Raw genomic sequence first — 18,542 nt, forward strand, 5'->3', positions numbered from 1 at the left:
ACCTATCCGGTCAGTTTCAAAGTCTGTAATGGAGTAACACCAAGATCTTTGGTGCGCAAGTTCAGGGCATGACGCTATATGCCCTCTGATAAAACCCATCATCATATTGGAGTGTTTTTTTTGGAGGGGTGGAGTAGGGGAGGATAAATATCTGCTGGATCTGTTCCATTTAAGCATAGTACAACAGCACAGACCCATCAGGGATTTAAGAATCACTTAGGATGAACATAGGAGTTTGTGGATATCCTCCAGGTTCAATCCATAGGATATACGATTGTGGGGTCCACTGGATTGTATTGGAAAAGTTTGATGGTGCAGCACTGGCATTCGGACTGGCATCAAGCAGGACAGCAGAGCTTCCTCATGGGAAGGCAGAGATGAGGAACAGCTCCTAGCTCAAGGGCAGGGCTGGCAGTGGATTGATGCCCACTCAGTCAGGTTGGGGACACGTGACAGTGCAAGGTATACCAGCATAAAACAACCTGGACTCCCCACGGGCAGGAAAACATTTCAAGTGTTTTATACTCAGGGGAAATAGTAGCGGAGAGAAAGGAGAGGGGTTTAGTTTTGTGGGGAGGGGGAGGTGTAGCAGAAGAGGGTTTCTGAAAGCAGAAGGGGAACGGCAAGGAAAAGAGAATTAGTGAGAAAATTGCGGAGGACAGGAACAGGCAGCCACAAACTGGTGGAGTGAGGGGTCATTTAGTGACCCAATACTGAAGGTGCAGTTAGACTCAGGTAGCACAGGGAGAGGCCATGCAGGGATTTAAAGGAGCACTACCACTACACACATCTGAGATTCCAGATTTGAGACCCCAATTAGCCAATCCCCGCAGGGGTGATGGAGATGATGGACATTTGGCTTCAGTGGCCCTGTGAGGGTGGGAAAAAAATCAGCCAAGGTCCCCATTCCTGGTGGCTAGCCTGCTGCAAAGGGGCATGCAAACACCCTCAATTGAGAAAGAGATCAGGGCTAGACTGGGTTACAATGCTCTCCACAGGCAAGTTGCTGTCTGAACTGAGGAGCGGGGAAAGTTACTCGACTGAGATGCCAGAGTCTGTTGCACCTGTGGCACCATGTCCCAGCAAGGAGCAGCAGCTGCAGCAGGGGGGAGGGTGTGGGAAAGGGTTGAGGAAGTGTGGGGCAGAATAGCTGTCTGCAGCATGTACCATCTATAGAACACACTGTGGCAACTCACTGAGGATTCTTCAGCAGCACCCAAACCTGTCACCTCCACCAATTCAAATGATAAGAACAGTCCCTGGGAACACCACCATCTGCAAGTTTCCCAAGTCACGCTCCGTCCCAACTTGGACATATAATCGGTTGTTCCTTCACCGTCGCTGGATCAAAATCCTGGAACTCCCTCTCTAACTGAGTGTACCACATGGACTACAGTGGTTCAAGGCAGCTCACTGCCACTTTCTCAAGAGCAACTAAGGATGGACTTTAAATGCTGGCCTTACCGGTGATGCTCATATCCTGAGAATGAATAAAAATAAAACTTAGAGGGAGTTAAAAAGAAAGCGTAAAGGAAACTGCAATGAGACCTACCAGAATTGTTTTCCAAAGAAGCAGCAAGACCTTCTTAATGGGGCAATGTGGAGTGTGTCCATTACAGTATTTATTAACAAGAGAGAAGAGGAGAACTGCAAAGGGCTCACCATTATATACCGGGAAACCTAAGGAACAGGATGCAATTCATCAACACAGGACACATTTTACTTATCACGTGAACTATCTGAGAAACAGTCTGGGTCATTTTGAACTAAACCGATTCCAATGACAAACTCCATTCACACAATTGCAACAACAGCTCTGTATTATTTGGAAGTTCACAAGATAGTTGAGGGTGGGGGCGGAAGGTGGGGAATATTTCAGGAGGACAGAGGGAGTGAATCCCATTGAAATTCACACCCGAATCATCCCGATGTTTGGTTCTATCCCATACGATTGCCAAAAAACTGCAGTGGTGGAAAGGCACCCTCACATCTTTTTACAATCCAGCTGCCTCAGCTTGGACTAGGCAGCTGTGGAAATGGCCTGTGAGGGATAGGGTAGAGGGACATATCAGCTCACCACCCTGGGATGCCCGCTGGAAGAGTGGATCACAGCAAGGACACGGCAGGGCTCAGCTAACAAGAACTCTGCAGTCGAATAGCTTGCCAGAATCATGCTGTTCTTTGGTTCTGAGTGTGTCAGTCAAATTCCAGCATCCCAAAGTGACCAATCTTGATGTGAGTGAGCCCAGCCAGAGAGCAGCAACAAGATATCCAACCATGGGGTGCATCAGAGATGAGCCGGATCCCCACCCTAACTTGATGATCAGCAGAGGCTGCTGGGTAGCATTCAGGAGCAGGAGATTAGTTGATTTTTGCCGTCTTTAACCCAGGGACATCAAACCCAACTATATTTACATTTTTGAAAAGAAAAATCACACACCACAACTGTAAAGTTTTAATTTTAAAGCCAGTGGTTCACAGGAACACATTTACGGCTATGTTGGAGCATTTACAGCACAGGCACAGGTCAAGTGGTCTAACTGGTCTATGCTGTTGTCTATATGTCACATGAACCTCCTCCTACTCCACTTCATCTCACCCCATCAGCATATCTATCAATTCAGCTCTCTCTCAAACCTATTTAGCTTCTCCTTAAATACATCAATGCTATTTGCCTCAATTACCTCATGTGGTAATGAGTTCTGTTCTATTCTGGAAAGCCAGTTGCTGAATGACGATACTGGGGCCAATCTAACATTTATTTTCAGAGTGAAACATTACAAGCATACACCTCCTAACTCAACAATACCACAGTTTCAGTAAATGTCTCTTTATATGTGCTCAAATGAAACCCCAATTAATGCCCTTCACTTGCATATAATTAAAATCAACTGGTATACAATTAACAAGTTCTGCATTCTTAATCACTCTTGAGTAAAGATGTTTCTACTGAATTCCTTATTAGATTTAATAGTGACGTTTATGGGCCCTAATTTTGGTTTCAACACCATGCCCTGGTTATGCCTTCCCAAATTCTGTATACAGATTTCTGGGTCAATACCTCAGAGAATACAACTTTTATCGGGTATAAAATCCAGGACATTACTTGTTTTATAACTGATGGAACTGGACCTAAATCCCCGCTGCGGGCACCTTGAATTTATTTTTAACCAGTTAACACAGTTTTGCATCTCTTTTTCTCTCTCTCTATTTCTTCCCCCCACCCCTCACCTCATCCCAAAAAGCCAGAGTGCTTGTGCAAACATTAGGACAAGCAGAAAATACTAGGAATCTGAAATTTTAAAAAAAACAAAATGTTGAGAACACAGTTGCTCAGTTAGCACCCATGTGGAATGAAAGGTTGGACTATTGATGATTTGGATGCATGCCGCTTTATCAGAACTCTCAAGGGGTCAGATGAAGGGTCTACACCTAGATCATCAATAACCTGTCCTTTTTATCGATGCTGACTGACCCACTGCATGTTTGCAGCAGTCTCTGTTTTTAGATCTCAGGAAAATGTTAGTGTTGCCAACTGTGATTAAATGTATTCCTGGGGGTTTCACATGGGGGCTTGCCCCCATGCTCCACTCATTCATCGGCCAACATAACCATCTTACGCCAACTGGAAAGCAGAAAGGCTCAATCCCCAATTGGATGATGCTTGATTGGCAGCCAAATAGCCTTTTCCCCATCCCATTTTCAATATTTTTATATCTGGTAAAGAGAAATGTTCAAAAAAATACAAAAGAGCCTTTCGTTTTTAACGTCCCAATGATTTTTCTCGAGGGTTGCACACAGTGACCTAGAGATTGATCTTCAATCCCTGGAGACTCCAGCCCAATCCTGGAGGGTTGGAAATCCTAGGAAATGTCCATAAAATGCATTGTTATCACACATTCTTGCAACCTTCAGCAGTAGGCCATTTTCAGGCTGGCAGGCTGTAACCTGAAGAGTAGCCTCAGCTATTTTCAATCTCTATCAATGATTTCGAAGAGGGCACTAAGTGTAATGTATCCAAGTTTGCTAATGATACAGAGCTGGGTTGGAAAGTAAGCTACGAGGAAGCAAAAGAAGCTGCAAAGGGATATAGACCGGTTAAGTGTGGGCAAGAAGGTGGCAGATGAAATGTAATGAGGAGAGTGGAATTATCTACTTTGGAAGGTAGAATGGAAAACAATTTTTAAAAATAAAAATGGAAGACGAGTAAATGTTTAGATTCGGGGGCGGGGGTGTTCCTTGTACATGAGTCACAGAAAATTAACATTTAATTACAGCAAGCAGTAAGGAAGGTAAATGGTTTGTTGCCCTTCACTGCAAAGGGGTTGAGGTTATAAGGGTAAGGAAGTCTTGCTGCAATGATATTGCGATTTAGTGGGACCACTAGTGGGATGCTTCTAGGAGTTTGCTGTGCATAAATTGGCTGCTGACTTTCCCACATTACAACAGTGACTGCACTTCAAAAGTAATTCATTGACTGTGAAGCACTTTGGGATTTTCTGAAGTCATGAAAATCATCATATAGGGGGAGATGGTGACGTAATGGTAAGGACTTGTAATCCAGGGACCCAGACTAATGCTCTGGGGGCTCGGGTTCAAATCCCACCACAGCAAATAAAAATCTGGAATTGAAAGCTAGTCTCAGTAATGGTGCCACTAAAGTCCTTTAGTTCACTAAAGTCTTTTAGGGAAGGAAATTTGTCGTCCTTACCTGGTCTGGCCTACATGTGACTCCAGGCCCACACAATATAGCTAACCCTTGACTGCCCTCAGAAATAGCCTAGCAAGCCACTCAGTTATATCAAACTGCTACAGAAAAGTCAAAAAAGAATAAAACTGGATGGACCAACCATTTTCGATTTAGGCACCGGAAGCGACAAAAGTATATCCAGCCCTGTTGTCCCTGCAAAGTTCTCCTTCTCTTGTGCCAAAATTGGGAGAGCTATCCCACAGGCTATTAAAGCAACAACCTGACATAATCATATCTTACAGACAATGTCCCTGGGTATGTCCTGTCCCACCAGCAGGACAAACCCTGCAGAGGCAGTGGTACAGAGTCGGGAGGGAATTGCCTTGGGAGTCCTCAATATTGACTCCAGAACCAAAGAAGTCTCATGGCATCAGGTCAAACATGGTCAAAGAAACCTCCTGCTGATTACCATCAATCACCTTCCCTCAGATAATGAACCAGTACTCTTCAATGTTGAACTTCACTTGTGGATAGGAAGGGTACAGAATGTACTCTGGTGGGGGACTTCAATGTCCATCGCCAAGAGCAGCTTGGCAGTACCACTACTAACCAAGCTGGCCGAGTCCTGAAGAACATAACTGGCAGACAGGGCCTGAATTGGGTGATGAGGGAACCAACATGAGGGAAAAACCTACTAGACCTTGTCCTCACCAATCTGCCTGTCACAGATGCATCTTCCCATGACAGTATAGGTAGCAGTGACCTCCCTAACAGCACTGTGGGTGTACCTGCACCAGATGGACTTCAGCAGTTCAAGGCGGCGGCTCACCACAACCTTCCCAGGGGTAATTAGGGATGGGCAACAAATGCCGGCCTTGCCAGTGATGCCCACATTCGATAAATTTAAAAAAAATACAAGTCTATCTACATTAAAAAAAAAGTGAAAGATAGAAAATGATCAGAGGGTCAGATTAGTTGATCAATTCCCACCAGGAAGCAACCATACTCACTTAGTTCAGTCCGGAATCCGTCTCTTGCTGAACTCCACTCCGGTTTGTCATCCTCCCCCTCTCTGCGCATGATCTCCACCATCAGGTACATAATATTCAGCAGCACCCTGGAATATCATCCATGCACAAATAATTGATAAATTTGATTAATAATTAATAAAACAAGTGTCATATAAACACCAAACTGCAGAGCACTTTGTGACTTTGACCGCTCATTGGCACTTTGTGACTCATTTGTGATTTTGTAGCATTTCAGAGGGCATTTAAGAGTCAACCGCATTGCTATGGGTCCGGAGTCACGTGTAGATCAGACTACAGGTAAGGATGACAGATTTCCTTCCCTAAAGGACATTAATAAACCAGATGGGTTTTTTACAACAATCGACAATGGTTTCGTGGTTATCATTAGACTTTTAATTCCAAACATTTATTGAATTCAAATTCCACTATCTGCCATGGCAGGAATTTAACCCCGGTCCCCTGAGCATTACCCTGGGTCTCTGGATTACTAGACCAGTGATAATACCATTACGCCATTGCCTCTCCCACAAATATCCCCATCCTCAATGATGGAGGAGCCCAGCGCAAAAGGTAAGGCTGAAGCAATTGCTACAAACTTCAGCCAGAAGTGCCAAGAGTATGATCCATCTCAGTCTCTTCTGGAGGACTCCAGCATCACAGATACCAGTCTTCAGCCAATTCAAATCACTCCACATGATATCAAAAAACAGCTGAAGGCATTGGATACTGCAAAGGCTATGGGCCCTGACAATATTCCGGCAATAGTACTGAAGCTTTGTGCTGCACAACTTGCCGCGCCCCTAGCCAAGCTGTTCCAGTACAGCTACAACACTGGCATCTACCCTGGCTATATGGAAAATTGCCCAGGTATGTCCTGTACACAAAAAGCAGAACAAATCCAACCGGTCAATTACCGCCCCATCAGTCTACTCTCCATCATCAGTAAAGTAATGGAAGAGGTCATCAACAGTGCTATCAAGCAGCACTTGCTTAGCAATAACCCTGCTCACTGACGCCCAGTTTGGATTCTGCCAGGGCCACTTAGCTCCTGATCTCATTACAGCCTTGGTTCAAACATGGACAAAAGAGCTGAACTCCCGAGGTGAGAGTGACTGCCCTTAACATCAAGGCAGCATTTGACAGAGTGTGGCATCAAGGAGCACCAGAAAAACTGGAGTCAATGGGAATCAGGGGGAAAACTCTCTGCTGGCTGGAGTCATACCTAGCACAAAGGAAGATGGTTGTGGTTGTTGGAGGTCAGTCATCTCAGCTCCAGGACACCATTTCAGGAGTTCCTCAGGGTAGTGTCCTCGGCCCAACCATCTTCAGCTGCTTCATCAATGATCTTCCTTCCATCATAAGGTTAGAAGTGGGGGTGTTCGCTGATGATTGCACAATGTTCAGCACCATTCGCGACTCCTCAGATACTGAAGCAGTCCATGTCCAAATACAGCAATGCCTGGACAATATCCAGGCTTGGGCTGACAAGTGGCAAGTAACATTCGCACCACACAAGTGTCAGGCAATGACCGTCTCCAACAAGAGAGAATCCAACAATCGCCCTTGACATTCATTGGCATTGCCATCACTGCATCCCCCACTATCAACATCCTGGAGGTTACCATTGACCAGAAACTGAACTGGACTAACCATATAAATACTGTGGGTACAAGAGCAGGTCAGGAGCTAGGAATCGTGCGGCTAGTAACCCACCTCCTGACTCCCCAAAGCCTGTCCACCATCTACAAGGCACAAGTCAGGAGTGCGATGGAATACTCCCCACTTGCCTGGATGAGTGCAGCTCCCACAACACTCAAGAAGCTTGACACAATCCAGGACAAAGCAGCCCGCTTGATTGGCACCACATCCACAAACAATCACTCCCTCCATCACTGATGCACAGTAGCAGCAGTGTGTACCATCTAAAAGATGCACTGCAGGAATTCACCTTTGACAGCACCTTCCAAACCCGTGACCACTACCACCTAGAAGGACAAGGGCAGCAGATAGATGGGAACACCACCACCTAGAAGTTCTCCTCCAAGTCACTCACCATCCTGACTTGGAAATATATCACCGTTCCTTCACTGTTGCTGGGTCAAAATCCTGGAACTCCCTTCCTAACCGCACTGTGGATGTACCCACACCACATGGACTGCAGTGGTTCAAGAAGACAGCTCCACGACCACCTTCTCAAGGGCAACTAGGGATGGGCAATAAATGCTGGCCCAGCCAGAGAAGCCCACATCCCGGTAATGAATTAAAAAAAAAACTAATGAAGCCTCTCTGGGATGGCAGGGGAGGAAACCTTATCTCAATAGCCAGCAGGGAGGTGTAGAATGAAAGCTCTTCCTTACTTCAATTTAAAGGATCACATTGATCAGCGTGCAAGTATAGCAGCCAGACGGCATCAACCAGGGCAGCAAGTTTGACCCCAGTCAGTTAGCTGGAATGCCACAAAAGCTGACCTCAAATATCTGTCATCAGAGGAAGAAAAAGAAAATGGAGTCAGCAAACTGCTTGCCCATTGTTCGATCGCTGTCCAGCCATCCCTGCAGTAATGTGTGGATGTCTGGATTATGCCTAGCCGGGTCAAATAGTTTGACAACACTCAGTCCAGGTACACTCCTGACACAAGTGGATTTGGCCAAAGTACCAGACGATGACTGACAGCACAATGTGAACCACAATGCTCCAGGACAGGAGATGAGGCAGAGACTAGGAACACATGGAAGCATGTTTCACCTATTGCCTACATGGAACTCAAAAAGCATCAGACGTATTTTATGATACATGCTACCTCTTCTCATGCGGGTACCAATGCAATAAGAAACAGGTGCGTAATCCCCTTACCTCAGCTCAGTGCTGTCCGCTAGGGAGATGGCTGGTTTTCTCAGAGAACTGCTGCATGCCTGGCTGTTACTGTATTTAAACAGAGTTATATTTACAATCAATTTCATACTTCCATTAACAAGGTGGCAGCCATAAACTCGACAGTATATATAAATACAACTAATTCTCTCAGATTGCCTAGTTAGCTCAGTTTGGCATGGAGCACAGCAGTACAGATCAAAGTTGCCAGATGCAAATTTGGGTTTGTTATCTATCACAACTGGAAATAGTTCACAAAGATATGGACAAATGAGAGAGGCCATTCGACCAATCTAACACATTCCTCAATGATTCGCCCCATCAGAGAATCTAACTTCATGAATGAATCCAAAGTTTATGCACTCCCTGCTCTTTCCAGGGATCACTCCAGGTACTGATCACTCCTTTGTCTGCAGAAATGCTTCCTAACATCAGTTCTCAATTGGCGTTTCATCAACTTATATCTACGTCCCCTTGATCTACATTCCTGGTTTAATGTGAAGCTGTGCTCAGGGTTAATCTTTACACAAAAACAGAATTACCTGGAAAAACTCAGCAGGTCTGGCAGCATCGGCGGAGAAGAAATCAGTTAACGTTTCGAGCCTTCATGGCCCTTCGGCAGAACTGAAGCATAGTTAGGAGAAAGGAGAAATATACACTGGTTTAAGGTCGGGGGGGGGTGGGGGGGGGGGGGGGGGTGGGGGGCGGGTGGAGAGAGAGAAGTTGAGGGTGTGGTGATTGTGGAGATAAGCAAGCCGTGATAGGAGCAGATAATCAAAAGATGTCACAGACAAAAGGATCAAAGAGGTGTTGAAGGTCTAAGAAAAGTGCTAATTAGGGCCATGAAAGCTCGAAACGTTAACTGATTTCTTCTCCGCCGATGCTGCCAGACCTGCTGAGTTTTTCCAGGTAATTCTGTTTTTGTTTTGGATTTCCAGCATCCGCAGTAGCTTTTAGCTTTTTGTTTTAATCTTTATAGTCCTTTTCATAACTTATGCAATTCCTTAAGACCCTTCCTTGTCAATCACCTCTTTTCAAAGCTGAAGAGTTTTCCAACTTTTCCTCATGACTCAATCCATTGACACTAGGGATGGGTTTCATGACCTTTCCCTGAACTGTTTCAAGGCCTGAGCATTTCCCTTGTGACTTAATGACTGGAATTAAACATCTTGTTCAAAGTTTGGCCTATGCAGAAGGTTGAGAGCATCAAACATAAACTCAGGGCTCAATATTGAATTTCCTTTGTTAATGGCTGTTCATCAGTGATTGGACGTGGTTACTGATGAGTCTACTATCACTCCTAAATCTTTTCTTTTCCAGTCACTGCCCTAGTCAAGTCAGTAACATTCATTATCTCCCCTAAACTTCTCTTACAGTTATTTGACCTTACGCTGGTTTGCATTTTCTGTCTTGGCTTTACACACCTGCAAATATTGCCCAGGTTTGTCTGTAACTCCTTAGTTGTTTCACCAGACTCTACATATTGGTTTAACATCTGTGAATCAGAGTTCTTAATCCAGACCATTTATATAGATCAGAAACAGTACAGGCTCCACCATCAAGGATACATGATCATTACATCTCCTTTGCCCAAAGTCACCCCCTTAATTGGCACTTGTGTTGCTCTCTTCCAGCCAATTCCTTATTCACCTCAAGACTTTCATGTGGAACTTTATCAAAGACTCTCTGGTCTCTAGGAATGCTATATCATTGGACTTTTCAACATCCACATAGATGTCGCTTTCTTCAACAAAGTGTCAGGCAGTTTGAGTCAGTGCTGGCTACCATTAGCTGGACTACGGGGTTCAACTTGACTCCAAAAATTATTGATAAAAGACTAATGGGCCTGCACTTACTCTACTGCTTTACTTAAAATTAGGTATCACGCTCTCTTGTTTCTAATCCAGTGGCAACACCACCCCCACTGTATTCAGTGACTCCATCATGTTGGCAGCCACCACTTTGCAGGTTCCATCTGTAGCCTCACGCCTCCCTTTAGGATTATACAATTATCATCTGGGGATTTACCACTTGAGTGTCTTTGAAACAAGGGTTAAAGAAGGTTATCCACACTCCTAGGGCAGAATTTTCTGCCTACCGGGCGGGCGGGAGAAGCGGGCCCCGCCGCCATTTTAAGTGTCGGCCCGCCCAGCGTGACGCCTGGCGGGAAGCGCTATACACTCCCTGTGCGGGTGGGGGTCATTCCCCAAATGCGAGAGTGCGCTCTTTCACGCATGCGCACGAAAGAGCACACATCTCCCTGAGGCTAAGTGCTGCCTCAGGGGGATCGCTGACAGCTGTTTACACATTAAAAATAGAGAAAATAAAATCCTTAACATGTCCCCCTCATGTGACAATGTCACACGAGATGGAACATGTTAATAAATTTCACTAAAACTTTATTACACTTTTTTAAACCCGACATGAAACCTCATCCCGCCGCTGGATGAGGTTTCATGTTTTTTTCTATTGCCCGCCGGGGCTCCTGGCCTGCCCGCCAACCTTAAGGTTGGACGGGCAGGTCCTTTAATTGTTTTAATGACCCTGTCAATGGCCTCAATTGGCTATTGACAGTTTGGCGGGCGCTCAGCTGATTTTGCTGCGCCCCCGTCTTCCTGAAAATTTAAATGGGGCGAGATGATGTCATCCCGCATCATTTTGCACGTTGGCGAGCGGGCCCCGCCCCCCTGCTCACCAACAGCAAAATTCTGCCCCTAATTATCTACCATTCTACTGATCAATCAGTACATTTGTAGAATAAATCCCTGTGCAAAATATATGAACATCATATTTTATTTATAATTTCCTCATGAATCAACAACCTCATGTTCCTTTATACTGCACTTGTTTCATTTCCATGTCTGGCATGCTGATACACGTTCATAACATAAGATTGACATTTGAGGATATGCCAGTTCCCAATTATCCATTCTCGGGTTGGGGAGTTCTCTCCATTACAGTGGACACTAAGTGTTTCACTGTCAAGCACATATGCCAGCCTGCGGTTTTATAGGACCCCACCCGGAATTTAGCCTCCACTGGGCCTACAAGTCTAATTCTACTTCACGCGGAAAAGTAATCCACAGACAGGTCGTTACCACTGCAACCAGTCCCCTTCTTCACTCACTCGATCTCCATATTGAGGAGCTCCACTAATGCCCCAAACGTGCCCATCTCATAGAGAAGGAAGACATTGTACCGGGCCCAATGCACCACTTCGGTTTCCGTGTAGCAGTCATCAAACACACCTATAGGGAGCATCGAAACCGAGGGGTCAGGTACAGCGAGGAGAAGGAAAAGACATTCTATTGTTACTTCGTGTGGGGAAGATCACTGCAATGTCCCCTCTAATTTTTTTTAAAAAAAACATTGTGCGTGGCTTGTTCATTGCAATGAGCAGTAACTTAAAATTTATCTTGTGCGGTATCTTAAAGGGGACAGTTTGTGATTGGCCTTTGCAGCCACTTCTGGATTTCTGTGGACAGCTGACAGGGAACACTGCAAGGGAGTGCCGCTTTCTGTTCAGTTGGGAAAGTTATGCCAGTGCCACAAGTGTGGAATGATCTGCAATTCTAGTGCTGAGGGTCAGTGCCAATGCTTTCAAGTCATTGGCAAACCAGTCAAATTTCCACCACTACAAATTCAGAACATTATTCATCATTACCAGTGGTCTGGCTATAGTAAATTGGCGCTTTATGATATACTGCAAGTCATTTTATGTTATGGTCCCAGCTGCCCACTAACAACCGTGTTGGTCATGTTCCAAAGTGGTTCATCTGATCTCTGGCACTACACATGTTGACATGGAGATGGTGGATTTGAAAGAGTGGTGGGTGCTCGGGTGTGGAAATGGGGAGAGGGGTGCACATTTCCACTGGAAGAATTTTATAAAAGAAGTTTGTAAGAAGTCTACCCAGAGAAAACGAATAAGCGTCGGTTGATTGCTTCCTGGGAAAGAGCGTTTGCTTCCCCTCTGCAGGCAGGTAAATAGATAGCACATAAAGAAACATATCTCCACTTAATGTAGGGAGAAAATCCTCATCATTATTGACCACAGCTTGGTTCAGTTTATAGTAAGCATCTCAAAGTCAGAACATCACAGTTTCATAGCCTATGCCAGGACGTCAGTGCATAATCTAGGTTACGAACATACGAAATAGGAGCAGAAGTAGGCCATTCGGCCCCTCGAGCCTGCTCCGTCATTCAATAAGATCATGGCTGATCTGGTTGTGTTTCAAATTCCACATTCCTATTTACCCCTGATAACCTTCATGATTCCCTTGCCTAACAAGAATCTATCTAACTCCGTCTTAAAAGCATTCAATGACCCTGCCTCCACTCCGCGCTCCAGTGCAATGCTGAGGAAGGGCTTTGGTGGTGTCAGAGTTGTAGCAATCCAGTGATGGTGGACAGCATTGAGATTAACAACCAGAATTCTAGCCAAGATCATCTGGGGAGAACCCCCTACTCTCTGACTTCTAGTATGGGACCTTCATACACTGAACAGAATCACCAAAACAGGAAAAGGCCATAACTGACAGTACAGCATTGGACCATCAGATTTTGGGGTGGAGTGAGGGAGGCTGTAGCTGACAGTGCAGCACTGGAGTGTCAGGCTGTTTGGGGTTTGCGGGGGTGATGGGTGGTGGTGGTGTGTGGGGAAGGAAAGGACAGAAAACAGGGAAAAACTTTGCAGAAACTGCCCTGATGTTGATTTTACATCAGGTTACATAATTGGTGGACTAAACTGTGTTCTTGTTAATGGTGTGTAAACGATATGAAGTGTTGACTAGTTAGGGTACTAGACACCCTTGTGCAGAGTTAAGGCTCCATGTCTGTGTTTTATGTGGGTTAACTTTGGTTGAATCTATGCTGCTGGTTTAATTTTTCCACTAGATTTACACAACCGAAGAACACTAGTGGGGGAAGGTAATTCAGAAAAGGAAGGGGTTACACTCTCACTCACTAATTACCTTGGGCTAGGTAAAGAACGGCTCTGGCAAATTTAAGTCTCTTCTCCCTGCTTATGACCTCCAATCCGTCTAGCAACCTCATTAAGTAGGACTTATGTTCATCCTCTTCCAGTTCTACCCATTTCTTGCCCTTCCCTGTAAGAGACAAAAAATATTAAATTATACCGATGCCAACATTCACATGCCACACCTCTCTAACATCCAAAAGGTTGCACAAACCTCTCTGGGTCCTCGCTGGTTTTAAAACCCCATTCAATCTGTTTCCCAGGGAACAATGTGACCCCCTAATAGGCAGGAACTTGAGACAGACTATCAGCAAACAAAGTAAGAAGAAATAGTAATGGGGGTCAAACCTCTCCTGTATTACTCTCCCTTTGCAAAAAACAGCCATATCTATAACCTAACTGGAACCGCCATTTGTGGTCTCTTTCTCCTCAGCCACTAGGGATGATGTTAATTGACCTGGAGTTAACTGGGGTCTTGGGCAACGTGTGTGTGTTTATTGACACATGTTGAGGCTAACAGAAATGAGCCGGCTGAACCAATGTAGGATATAGAGCACTGCACTGGCACTGCAGTTAGAGCTGATCTTACTGAACGAGAGGTTCAGTAACCAGTCATGCACTCAACTCCACAACCTAAGTACCACAGTGTGCACACTGCAGGCTAAATAGCCTAAAATGGCACAGTGATAGAGAAAGGATGCACAGAAAAAGGAAGCTTAATCAAATGGTTAAAAATGAAAATTCCAGGAGGGAGGAGAGTGAGTGGAGCTACTGAAGGACTCAGCTTGTCCTCAAACCTCTGGTATGTTTAGATCAGAGTGATAGAGTACAGGTTCTGGTCATTTGGCCCATCATTGTCTGTACTTGCCCTTTGAAAGAGCTGCCCAATTACTCCCATTCCCCTTTCCTTTTCCTGGAGCCATACACATTTTTACTCTTCAAATATTCTTTCAGTTCCCTCTTGAAAGTTATTATTGAATCTGCTTCCACCACTGTTTCAGGTAGTGCATTCCAGATCACAACAACTCACTATGTAAAACATTTCCCACCTTATTTTGGCTCTTTTGTCAATCAACTTAAATCTGTTCTCTAGTCACCACCTCTTTAGCACTGGAAACAATTTCTCCTTATCTACTCTATCAAAACGCTTCATGACATTGTGCGCATCTATTAAATCTTCCCTTAACCTTCTCTGCCTTTTGAAGGACAACTCCAGGTCCCTGGACTATCCAGGTAACTGAAGTCTCTCATCCCTGGCAGCAGGGGTTCCCACACTGTGGGTCATGATCCCCAGTGGGGTAATAGGATGAGCAATTGGAGGCAGCAATGGCGGCTGTGGAGCAGAGACTCAAATTTGACAGTCCTAGGAATGGGTGCAAGGCCACCCCCCCTTTTTTTTTTTGCCTGTGGACATGGCCTAATCTAATGAGGCTCTGAGGCCCAATCGCTGACACCAACAGTCTATAAAATGGTAGATCCCCAGTGGGGATAAAATGGTAGGTTTCTTACTTTTTTTTTGTGCCGATATCCTTGCTGTTTGAGCCCACACCCCGCTCAAAATGTTTCCCCCACCCCTTTGCCCCCAATTTTCACTCTGGGGTCGCACTAAGCGTGAAGCATTAAAATGGGGTCAACATTAGGCAAAGGTTTGGGAAGCACTAGTTTACAGGCAATTTGATCTCTCGGGCCCGGCTTCTCCCCCCACACCCCCCACCCCCGATTCTGGGATATCAGCTCTCATCAAAACCCTGCTCAAACTCAAGACTTGATCTAGCAAACGTGCTGAGGGTTTTGAGGACCCCGGTCACTGTTCTTCACAATTGCCCACTACCGTGAATCGCGAAATCCTCTTCAAAGCAATCCCTGTTAGCAGCAAATTCAGGCTCTTCCGTGTAACTGTACAGCTCTGTGGGATGAGAAGAGGAAAGATTGCTCAACATTGCGCAGTGTGACAGGGAGTTTCCACCACACTGTCCACTTCTGTGATGGCAGGGGATCCATCTAGAACTGGAGTCTTACGTAAGGTTTACTAATTTACACTTTGTGTTGCACAGACTCCTACTTTAGGGAGGTTTCTGCATCAGCTTTTCAAACACGATTTTAAAAATGGATTTCATTTTTTACAACTACTTGTTAAACATTTTTCACCTTTGGTGTCTCCAATCACCTCCTTGTTCTTACATCTGATTACTGTGGTGGTTATGTTACTGGGCTAGTAATCGAGAGGCTTGGGTTAATAGACAAAAGACGTTAATAGAAATATCGTCAGGGAAGTTTGAGGATTCGATTTCTACTTTTTAAAAATCTGAAAATTAAAAAATGGTTTCCATAAAAGTGACCATGAAGCTGTCCAATTGTCATAAAAACCCAACTGGTCTGTTAATGTCCTTAAGGAAGGAGCCTCAGTCCTTACCCTGTTTGGGCCTATATGTAGCTCCAGTCCTAAACCAACATGGTTGACTCTTAACTGCCTTCTAAAGTGACCAAGTAAGCCATTAAGTTGCATCAAACTGCTACAAACAGAAACAGCAGCTGAAGAAAAGGCACCTTCTCAGGGCAACTGGATATGGGCAACAAATGGCAGCCTTGCCATCAACACCCAGGTCCTTAGAATCAATAAGACCCTCCACCGCCAGATGGAACCCAATGCCAGTCTGCGGATTGAGGATTTCCCCGCGCCCCCACTCAGCTCCAAAATACTCAACTATCCCTCATTGGACTCATGCTTATGACTTCAACTACTATAAATTACCCTGCTCCTTAAAAAAATCTATAGCTATCCTCTGCAAAAACTACTTTGCCTTAAATCTAGCCTCCTTAAGGTTCTGAAAATTGTCCCCAATCAACACCATGTCCACCTTTCCTTGTTTATTGCACTGTTTGAGGTTCTGTCTTTTGGAGGAGACTTTAAACTAAAGCTCTGCCCACCTCACATGCAAGCATAAAAGATTTCTACTATTCTGGTCAATGCCCTAAACTCTGGAATTCACCTCCACCCCGCCAGCCATCCCATCCTGCCCCCACCCCCCCCCCCTCCCCCCCCACCCCCCTCCTTCCCCCCCCCCCCCCCCCCCCCCCCCACCCCCCCCCGCAAACTTCTCTTTCTCCTCCTTTAAGGTGCTCCTTAAAACCTCTCTCTTTGACCAAGCTTTAGTCACGTGTCCCAGAAGGAGGCCATCCCACCCATCAAGTCTGCACTGGCTCTCTGAAAGAGCATTCTACCTAGTCCCACTCCCCTGCCTTATCCCCGTAACCTTGCACATTCTCTCTTTTCAGATAGCAATCCAATTCCCTTCTGAATACCTTGATCGAACCTGCCTCCACTACCCTCTCAGGATGTTTGTTCCAGACCCCAACCACCCTCTGAGTGAAAAAAAAAATTCCTCACGTCACTTTTACTTCTTTTGTCATTTATTTTGAATCTGTGCCCTCTAGTTCTTGATGCTCTCGAGTGGGAAAAGTTTCTCACTATTTACCCTGTCCAGACCCCATCAAGTCTCCTCTCAGCCTTCTTTACTCCAAGGAAAACAGTCCCAACCTCTCCAATCTATCCTCAGCTACAGTCCTTTATTCCTGGAATCATTCTTGTGAATCTCCTCTGTCCTCTCTCCAATGCCCTCACATCCTTTCTCAAGTATGGTACAGAACTATCCGAATATTTCCACACATGGCTCGGTGTCAGGTAATCACTCCTGTGAATCAGCTCAAGACAATTACTGCATTAAAGGTGCTATAAAAATGCAAATTTATCTGGTCATTTATCACATTGCTGTTTGTGGGATCTTGCTGTGTGCAAATTGGCTACCGCATTTGCTGTATTACAATGATGACTATGCTTCAAAAGTCCTTCATTGGCTGAAGCACTTTAAGGCATCCTGAGGCCATGAAAGATGCTATATGAATACAAATTCTCCCTTTCTTACAAGGTGGAACACCGATGCAAATTATTTATTCTTCGGCATTAAAGAGATACAGGACTCACTACAGCTGCTGTGACAAAGCATCCTATTAAAAACTTACATGCACGCTAATTAAAACAGAACTAAAATATACAAAGTAGTTGAGGTGGCAATTCACCTTACCTGACAGCTCTGCAACAATGCTGTCTGAATCTCCATATTCAAACTCTAGGTTAGGGGAATCCAGTGAACCCTAAAAATTGGCAAGAGGAGCATTTTGTTGGTTTCAACTTTATTGTCATCACCCCCTTATGTCTTAAAAGTATCATAACCACAAGCAGTGCATTTGACACAATTATAATTCATGGAGTAAAATCCTGGCCAAATTAAACATGGCCAACCAAAGATTAATTGCAACCCACCTTCTGGTAGTGGCAAAGTAAGAACCATTTGGCCCATCAAGGCTATTTGTGCCCCTGGTTTGGGGTCTGCACAGGAGGAACTCTTGTAACATACCAATGGCCTGATCATGTGTGATTCACTCTATTTGATCCATGGTATTTCCAGAGAAAGGCTCTGGAATGTAGTTTCCTGGATGCCAAATATGCAAGTCAAGGATTACTATAGACCATCTACCTAACCTTACATCCTACATTACACAGCCTGTTGCTTTGCCTGCTTAGCAATATTGGTTCAATTGTTAGGAAACAGAGACAGTTTAAATTAGTTATATTTGTATTTGTGGGTGTTAGGGATGAGTTTTAGCTTTAAAGTTTAAGTTTGGTTTATATTCCTGTATGTGTGTGTTAAGGAAAGGTCAAGTTGAGTTTCAGTTCCACTTTAAAAGGTGAAACATGGGATTTAGTTTCATTTTGAGTGGAGACAACAGGTCTAAAGCTGTTTGTATACCTGCATTTCTAATGAGTTTTATGACTCTAAGAGAAGTTAAAGCAGACACAAGAGTAGAAAAAAAACTGTGCTGCTGCCCAGCAACAGGGGCCCAGAGAGGCAGGCCCCACCCATACACACAAAAGCTAAAGAGAAAGCAGCTCGAGTTCGGTTGAAAACAGCTG

At 44.9% G+C, this 18,542-nt stretch overlaps 1 protein-coding gene across 2 annotated transcripts in view; it reads right to left on the minus strand.

The window, feature by feature from the left end:
- LOC144688030 (striatin-interacting protein 1-like) overlaps nt 1-18,542 on the minus strand; it is a 41,301-nt gene that overhangs the window by 18,403 nt on the left and 4,356 nt on the right. For both annotated transcript variants that reach the window (XM_078554681.1, XM_078554682.1), the window contains 7 exons: nt 17,653-17,722; nt 15,402-15,476; nt 13,566-13,700; nt 11,720-11,840; nt 8,575-8,643; nt 5,701-5,807; nt 1,553-1,680 (listed from right to left, as the gene is read on the minus strand). In XM_078554681.1, the coding sequence (XP_078410807.1) occupies nt 1,553-1,680; nt 5,701-5,807; nt 8,575-8,643; nt 11,720-11,840; nt 13,566-13,700; nt 15,402-15,476; nt 17,653-17,722 (705 nt within the window). The remainder of the gene's footprint in view (nt 1-1,552; nt 1,681-5,700; nt 5,808-8,574; nt 8,644-11,719; nt 11,841-13,565; nt 13,701-15,401; nt 15,477-17,652; nt 17,723-18,542) is intronic.

Source organism: Cetorhinus maximus, chromosome 12 (assembly GCF_964194155.1).
Source record: "Cetorhinus maximus chromosome 12, sCetMax3.hap1.1, whole genome shotgun sequence".
Taxonomy (NCBI): Eukaryota; Metazoa; Chordata; class Chondrichthyes; order Lamniformes; family Cetorhinidae; genus Cetorhinus; species Cetorhinus maximus.